The sequence below is a fragment of the Passer montanus genome, unplaced genomic scaffold, assembly GCF_014805655.1.
Source record: "Passer montanus isolate IOZ18808 unplaced genomic scaffold, ASM1480565v1 scaffold33, whole genome shotgun sequence".
NCBI lineage: Eukaryota > Metazoa > Chordata > Aves > Passeriformes > Passeridae > Passer > Passer montanus.
Genome location: NW_024368041.1, coordinates 3669038 through 3677630, shown reverse-complemented (window position 1 = coordinate 3677630; position 8593 = coordinate 3669038). Strand labels below are relative to the sequence as shown.

At 44.3% G+C, this 8593-nt stretch overlaps 1 protein-coding gene across 1 annotated transcript; it reads right to left on the bottom strand.

Moving 5' to 3' along the window:
• Positions 1–2159: 2159 nt before the first annotated feature.
• Positions 2160–7651, bottom strand: CCN3 (cellular communication network factor 3). The gene is made up of 3 exons (XM_039715451.1): positions 7376–7651; positions 5321–5526; positions 2160–3336 (listed from the first exon to the last, which is right to left on the bottom strand). Exons 1-3 carry the CDS (start codon positions 7647–7649, stop codon positions 3040–3042), a joined length of 777 nt encoding a protein of 258 aa, XP_039571385.1. The 5' UTR covers positions 7650–7651; the 3' UTR covers positions 2160–3039.
• Positions 7652–8593: the final 942 nt, after the last annotated feature.

The following is an 8593-nucleotide window of genomic DNA, read 5'->3' as shown; positions in this document are numbered from 1 at the left end:
AGTGGGAAAAAAACGCACAAACTTAAGAGTAGTGAATGACCTTAATGTACAAAGGGTGGTGGGTTCATATCCCTGACAAGCTTTTTAACTTGTCTACAAAGTGGAAGCTGCTTATTGAACTGCTTCTCCCTGATGCCTGTGCTTTGTTTTTATGATCCAATAAAAGTAAAACTTAAGGAATGACATTAAAATCTGGATAACATTAAGAGAAAACAGAAGGATAGAGGAGAAGCAATGCAGCAGTGATCAGCTGATGCACAAGTATAAATAACTTTGGGTGTGGATGGAATAGAGGAACTGTCAAAATGAAGTGAGTGAACAGTTTTACTTCATAGGAAGTCAGTAGTTGACTGCATTCCTCTCTAATTATATCCGGCTCAGGATTAGCTGGGTTTTATTAATCCAAAATTTGTTTAAATTTGTCCAGACATTATTGCTGCATTGCTCAGTAGTTGATGCATCTCTTGCAAACCAAGGTGCCTGTAATTTGCACAATGACCCTGAGAAATACTTGATAGCTTGCATTATATTAGAGAAGCACTGCACAAACCAGCCTGATTTTTGGGGTGGAGGGGGGAAGTGGGAGGAGATGTGGGTTGAAAGTGGTTTTAAAAACCCCTTTTTCCATCTCTCCTGGATTCTGATCTACTCCTTAATGACTTCTCAGCTGCTTTGAGGAGTCCTGGCCATGTCCTGCCTGGGTCCTGGCATTTCCTAGCACAGAAATGAAGAACATTACATTAGAAGATTCTTACATTAGAAGATATGACCTTTTGGACCAGGTCCAGAGGACAGCCACAAAACTGGGCAGAAGGATGGAGTCATTGTCCTCTGAGGAAAGGCTGAGAGAGAGGAATTTTAAGCTAAAAGAGATAGAGTCAAACTAGATATAAGGAAGAAATGTTGTTTAATGAGGGTACTGAGACACTGGAACAGGGTGCCCAGGGAAGTGGAGATCCCCGTCCCTAGAAACATTCAATGTCAGTTTACAGGACTCTGAGCAACCTGAAGCACTGGAAGATGTCCCTGCTCACTTTGAGAGGGGTTGGACCAGATGACCCTTAAAGGTTCCCTCCAACCCAAACTGATTAGGAATCAAATTGTGCAAGGGCAGGGAGTGTTGTATGTGTGCACAAACACAGTCTGGCTCCAGCTTCTAGAAATACATAAGGCAGGCAGGAATGTGTTGATAACAATAGCAATGACTACAGAGAAATTTATCATTGGTGCAGTTAGTGGAGAAAGACACGCAAGAGCCCAGGTGAGGACGCCATGATCTAAAGCTTAACTGAATCAGCACCAGGCCTCATAATTTCAAGGATAACTTAAAAGTTACTAAAAACCTATCAGCTGTTGATGCTTGCCTATAGTTATCTTTACCTTAACTTCACTGGCTAAAATAAGGAGTCTTAACCTTCAACTGAATTCCACCGTGTGTCTCAGGAATTGCCAAACCAGAGATGATAGCTCCTTTAGAGGAGTACAACACTAGGCCAACATTTGTTAAGATTTGGCTTTCTGCCTTTTTTTCTCAAGACAGAGTTGTTTCTGACCACAAGGTTATAGAGCAGTTGTGGCACAAGTACACTAGCAGACACACACTGGGCTAAACTGGGTCTCACAGCTGAAGCAGCTGAATGCCTCCACAATTGTTCTTATGACTGATTGGCACAATCCTGCTACATGCATGGTTTAATACACATGAGACTGCCATCCTCAGCCTCTTATTTCTTGAGGGTATTGCTATAGAGTACCTAACACAAACATGGTCACAGGCTGATTTTGTGAGGCTGAAGGGTTGCATCACCCAAGGAAATACTCTGTTAGTAGTTCAGACCCAAATGTGAACTCCTGAATCATGCGTGTAGTTATTCCTCACCACCACCACTATATTCCAAGGCACAGAAACATTAGTTACATAATCCTATCTCCCAGGCTAACTTACTCTGAAAAAAACCTCCTTTCTAGTATGTACTCCACAGATTATTCATCCTTCCCTGTAGCAAGGCACTGCATGACTTTTAAGGCAGCGATTAGGATGAGGTACATGAACACAAGAAATCATCTTTTGCTTTTAGGAGTCTGCAGACCCTTTTTTCTTTCCATTGCTTTTAGCTGTTAAGTGCTGGTAGTTTAAGAAAGGCAACTATAGGAAAAAATATTTTGAATCACATAAACTTTATTTACTTTGTAAAGTTATATTACAGTATGTACAGTTTCTATTTACATATACGCCTTTCTAAGAAATGAAGCACCAAATTATACTATTAGTATTTTAGAGGAATTTACAGATATATTATTTTTGCATCCAAATAGTTATATCTACAGACACATGTGGATTAGAGTCAAATTCTTATACAACACTGACTTCAGTTGGTTTTGGATTAGACTGCTAGTGAAGGTACCAAAGAGAAATTTAATTGCTGTCAGCTATCAACCTGCTGTGCTTCAGGATAAGAGATCTTACCCTATGTCATTTCCAGGGCTACGTGCAATCTTAATCCTCAGTCAGAGGTATTGACAGAAGGTACTTTATAAACCACAAGAATGTAACATTTTTATCAGTAAGATTTTTACTGTCATCAAAAAACAGAGTTTCATTAAAAAGAAAAAAGAACACTGCGGTATGGAAAGTGAAGTTAAGAGCCTGGAAGCTTATATGATGCAATATCATGTATTCCTCAAGGAATACACTCTCAAGAAGCCCAGTCTTACACCCACTGAAACTTGCTGCATGATTCCCTTAACTCAAGGGGAAAGTCTGGCTGTTGGCTTTGTAATCTTTATGCCACCATCAAGAAAAAAAGAGGGCTCTGTCCAAGGTACAAAATTTCCTTCAAGTGAATAAAAGACATTTGGAGGGGGCAAATGGAAAATGAGGTATTTAATAAACTATGGGGGAAAAAAAGCACCTAGTTTGAAAGACCATTCTGAAAAATATTTTAGAAGTCTCATATATGCAATTGTTACATTCACCTGATTGTGGGTCAAGTTTTGTATAAACTGCTCATACTTTCTGCTCTATCTAATTCATGCTTTTCATAATTTTGCTTCACCAGACGTGGGGTCCAACGGCTGGAAGAAAACCACGTTGCTCTGAGGACAGTTGTTGTGGCAGACACAGGTGTTGATGAGCATCACTGGCTTTCTCAGGGCCTTGCCCTGGGGGCAGCGGAACTGCACCTGGATGGTTTTGGTGCCGTGCGGGGTGCAGCAGCGGCCGTCGCCGCAGAGCCCGCAGAAGCGCGGCCGGTACGCCTGCACGCTCGTGCAGTTCTGGTACTCGTAGCGAACGGCTCTCGCCGCCCTCCTCGTTCGGACACACTTCTTCCCTTTCTAAGAGAGATGAGGGGACAGCAGATGTATCATTGCACAGCACAGACAGCATTTAACAAGTGACATGCGAAGATACAGGCCGACTGTGAAAATTTAAATTTGTTGTCTTAAGTCATTAAACAGCAAGATGACTCTGAAACTGCTTCAGTGGTTACCTACAGGTGACACCTGCAAGATCTGCTCTTTGACACCAGCATTTTACTGGACCAGTAATGAAAGACAAATAATTAAAACCCACTCTTGTCATCCAGGAAATGCCCAGTCTACATTCATTAAAAAACTATATTGAAAAGCTTCTCAGGCTAGTGTAGCTTCATCAGAGAATCAGCAAGTGAAATGACCAAGTTACAGAATTAGATTCAGGGGGAAAAAAAGGGGTGAAATGAACTGCAAAAGTCATCACCCATTCCTGTGACTCAAGGCACAACCAGCTCTAGATATGTTATTTTTAACAAATGATTGACTAACTTGTCCTTGGAAGTCTTCAATGACAGAGACTCCACATCTGCCCCAGACAACCCCGAGAGTTTACTATTCTTACTGCCTAGTACTTTTTCACTCATGTCTTAATTTTATGCAGTCTAAACTCTCAATTTCTCGTTATATCCTCCATGTACTCAAAACAGGCTGTAATATCTGAATACAGTTATGAGAACACATCTCTCTTCCCTTGCATTCAGAAGTTCAGTTCTATCTGTTTTTCCCTAGATGAATATGTTTTCTAGACCTCTGACCATTCTTGTTAATCTTCTCAACTCCTCCCACATGTTTAATCTTCTTTTGCAAAACATGGTATTTAAAACTGCAGAGACTGTTCAGCAAATAGGAAAGCATAGAAAGCATTAGAAATGCTTTCCAACACTCAGAACATTACATAAATTGGGCCTCTTACCTAGCTACATGTTATTCTCCCTGATAGAAACACTTGCATAACGTGCAGAAGTATAAGTCTTCTCTCCTAGATACAATTTTTTTTTTTACATCAGAAATGTCAGTATTGGGTCTGCTTTGGGGGAAAAAAAAACCATCATAAGGATTAAGATAATGTTTAATTTATCAAGCAGACATTTCACTCATTTCTCTACTGTTCCAGATGCTCACAGACTAGAAATCTGATATATCTATTCTGTATCACTGAAGCAACTCTGATGTACAGGCACAGGTAGTACAGTTGCCTTTGTGGCAGAAGTTAGACTGTGTGAACTGCCAAGCTGCACATGCAATACATGTGATCTGTTTGGGATGACTTAAATTATCATAGAATCATAGACCAGTTTGGGTTGAAAAGGACCTTTAAAGGTTTTCCCATCCAACCCCTCTGCAATGAGCAGGGATAGCTTCCACTAGATCAGGTTGTTGAGAGCACTGCCCAATCTGGCCTTGAACATTTTTGGGAATGCAGCACTGACCAACTCCCTGGACAACCTGTTGCAGTGCCTCACCACCCTCACGGTACACAATTTCTTCCTCATATCTAGTCTGATTCTACCTGTTTTAGTTTAAAACCATTTGCCCTTGTCCTACCATAACAGGCCCTACTAGAAGTCTGTTCCTACCTTTCTCATAGGCCCCCTTTAAGTACTGCAAGGGGCTGTGGGGTCTTCCCAAAGCCTCCTCTCCTCCAAACTAAACACCTCCAACTCTCTCAGCTTTACCACATGGGTAAAGTCCTTGGTGGCCCTCCTCTGGATTAACTCCAGTAAGTCCATGTCTTCCTGAGGGCTCCAGAGCTGGACACAGTGCTCTGGAAGGTGTCACCAGAGTGGAGCAGAGGGGCAGAATCACCTCCCTTGACCCATTGGAGGAGCAGCACAAAGATACTGAGCAAACACAAGTCCAATGCTTTACCAAAACCACTCAGCTTGCTGCACTTGTGCTAAAAGGTGTATTTATGTACAGCTGCATCTGGACCATTGCAGACCCCAATATTGCAACCCTGGAATTAGAGCTGAAGAGCTGCCCTGGCTCACTCTCTGCAGCATACCTTGTCAGATGGTTCTTCATTTTCACAGGGCCTTATCATGCAAAGCCGTGTCTGCTTCACCATCTCACACTGCTGATTCCTGTTGGTAACACGGGTGGAAAAGCCCATTCCACAGCTCGTGGAACAAGCACTCCATTCTGTTGTCTGCTCAATACAGTTGGCACTTGAATCTGACATGATCCCAAGTGTGGCCTCTTGCCTGTAGGCTGGAGACAAAACCCCACAGAGTTTTATTACAAGAAACTCACATGAAACCTCACTATCTAATTGAGCTCTGTCATATCTGGGAAGGAACATTTGAGACAAAACAAGGTTCAAAATCCATGCTTTTGACAGGATTTAGAAATTTTAAAAACTGTCGTTTTAGGAATCCCGAGTAGCAACTTCCTATATCTAAAAAAAAAAAGCCCCAAACCAGAAAGATGCATATCAGTGTAATCAGCAAAGCATTTAGATTCTGTTCACTCAAGTCCACAGCTGGAAGAATTACTGCCAACTTTTAAACCAGTTTAGAACCCTAACAAATTTTTATTCTTCATTCTTTCTAATGGAAATATGTCACAAATCTGTTCTGAAGCTACGTCATAAAAATATTTATATTAGGTATGACTTGAGAGATGCTGATTTTTTTAATCTAAACTAATAAACAGCATGTAATGAAAGTCCTTTTACTCCTTAGAGTCATAAAGTCACCTAATCTTGTCAATTATTGACAGCCTACAGCCAGGGTGATGGTGAGGAGGCAGAGGGGAGGCATTTCCAGGAGCTGTCATGGTACTCAAAGCCATGGTCAGCCTGACCACCATCCTGCCCTCCTGGCACTCTGCAAATATTGCTGAACAGTTTGATTCACTGATTAGCAGAGGAGCAAAGAGGAGCAGGCAATACAACTGAGCTGTCAGTCACAGCTCTTGCTGTTAAGCTCCTCTACAACAGCCTTCCTGCCTTTTGAATGGCAAAGGTCCAAAAAAGGTGGCCTCCCAAGAGGGATGACCATTGCTGAAAGAATGCAGACAATTCATCTGCAGGCATCTTATGGATTAGCCTGTCACCATCAGACAAATCAAAGAAAAGGAAAGGTAATCGAAAAGTGTCAAACTTTTTGTTTATACCTTATGTGCTTTACAACTAACACTTCAGAGCACACTGAAAAGCTACTTGAGCCTTTCTTCCTCAATCCTTTCTCACTTGTTTTTAAAATGGATTAGCTGAGTTTTGGCATAACTAGCTGCCCAAGATCACAAAGAGCAGTGACTGGAAGAGAATGCAGTGCCCTCCACTCTCAGAAGAAGGTTACGAAAATTCATGTTGAACTAATAGTTTAATTTAAAGGGGATGGAGACATAATTCAGTAGAAAAAAATGAAAATAGGGAAAAAACTGAAAAAGGGGAAAATATTATCTAGCTTTTTTAAAAGTCTGAGTTGTGCACTTTGGAATGGATTGGGTTTTCTTACAAATCCATTCACTGTGTTTATAACCACTGCCTGTACAAGTACTCTGTAATGTTTTTAATGCCATCAATAAACATGAGCACTCTATCACAGGCTGGAATTCACTGGCATTTTAGCTACCATGCTGATCACTTGTAAGAGCCACAGAATTCAATGGGGAGAAAGTCTCTGGTAGACTAAACTGTCATAGTCTACCTGATATAAGCTGTAACAAAGTTGCAATAGTTGCAACATATTCTTGCAGAGCAACTAGCACGACTGCAGATTTATTTTTTTTCCCCTTGGTGTGGGAATGTTTGGAGTACTAGGACCTTGTCCTTGTTTTCTTCTGGTCACAGAACTAATGTGTACCAGATAAACAGAAATTTAAAAATGGCAACTACACTAATTGACTTTTAAAACTGCCATGCATATTCATCCTCTGAATCTTTCTTTTACCTGATGAGCTCTGCCTTTATTCATAACCACTGATCACTCTATGTCAGAAAAAACCCCGACCATACAAGCAATGTGCCTTACACCTTGCAATCCCTGGGGATATTTTCACGATGATATCACCTCCTGCTCACAATGACTATAATAACCAATTTTAGTTTCCTCACCAGCCATGGCAAAACCTCCCAAAATCACTTCATCGTCCAGGTCGCAGACCCACTTCTCACAGCACTCTCCAGGGACTTCGACTTTTCTGGGGAAGGGGCAGTCGGGGCCGGGGAGCAGCAGGTCCAGGTTGCAGCGGGGCAGGCAGCCGATCTGGCCGTCGCGGCAGGTGCACTGGTACTTGCAGCTGGGCTGGAAGCTCTCCCCATTGCGGTAAATCATCCCGTCGAACACGCAGTTGTCCCCCTCCAGCACTGGTGGGAAAAGGGGAGGCATTTCGCAGAGGCAGAGGAGGGCGCTCGGCACTCCCCGGCCCTCGCAGCCCCGCGGCGGCCGCGCCGGCACCTCCCGCAGCATCGGGGGCAGCGACACCAGCGGGGCAGCGAGCCGAGCCGAGCCGAGCCGAGCCGCTGCCCTGCCCTGCCCGGGCGCCGGGTCACCCCTCTGCCGGGGCCGCGCTCGGAGCGGGGACAGAGCCGGGGGCAGAGCCCGCGGTAGGGCTGGCCCAGTGCTGCCCTCGGGGGGTGCCGCCCTCAGCCGGTCCCTACGGGCCCCTTCCCGTCCCGTGTGCCCGCAGCGCCCATCCCGGGCCGCCGGGGCTCGGTGATGCCTCGGAGCGGCTGCCCCGCGGTCCCTGGCACCGCCAGCCTGGCTGGGCAGCGCTTGGCGCTGGGGACCAGCCCCCCAAGGCCAAACGCCTCTCGGGGCTATCCTGCTCCTGGCCCCGGCACTGGAGTGTTTCGAGCTTGGTGGGCACTGAACTCTTCAGTTTCAAGCCGCGGGCGCTGTTCTTTACTCGAGAGGTGCAGGTGTAGCAGCTGATGGGAAACAGATGTTGCCCAGGGAGTCCTCCCCGCTGTGTGCAGCTCGGTGCGTTGGAGTGGTCACAGACTGTTCAGTGCCTACATGGTGTGTGCAACCGCAGGGATGCAGAGCCAACAGGCCTGGCCTCAGGAATGCTTTGTAGAAGTAACTCCGGTGCTCTGTGCTGTTATTTTAGCATGTGCAGGACAGATTTAAGGCCAAGTGTCAGGGAGACTAAATCTGTTAACGCGTTTTACTCACCAGGAATTGCCTTCGGCCTGAGGCAGGCCTTCTTGGGTCTTGTTGGGATACAGATATTCTTTATCCTTAGTTGCCTGAGACAGATAATATACACTAGATTCTGTTATGGCTTGTTAAAGAGAAAGTATTTGAAAGGTAAACAAAACTTGTCGACA

What these genes read in the sequence shown, in the direction of transcription:
- CCN3 (XM_039715451.1), bottom strand. Translation starts at nt 7,649, where the DNA reads ATGCCTCCCCTTTTCCCACCAGTGCTGGAGGGGGACAACTGCGTGTTC. An exon ending in GGGAGGTTTTGCCATGGCTG is followed by an intron (nt 5,527 to 7,375) that starts GTGAGGAAACTA and finishes TTTTGTCTCCAG; the next exon opens with CCTACAGGCAAGAGGCCACA. An exon ending in ATGAAGAACCATCTGACAAG is followed by an intron (nt 3,337 to 5,320) that starts GTATGCTGCAGA and finishes CATCTCTCTTAG; the next exon opens with AAAGGGAAGAAGTGTGTCCG.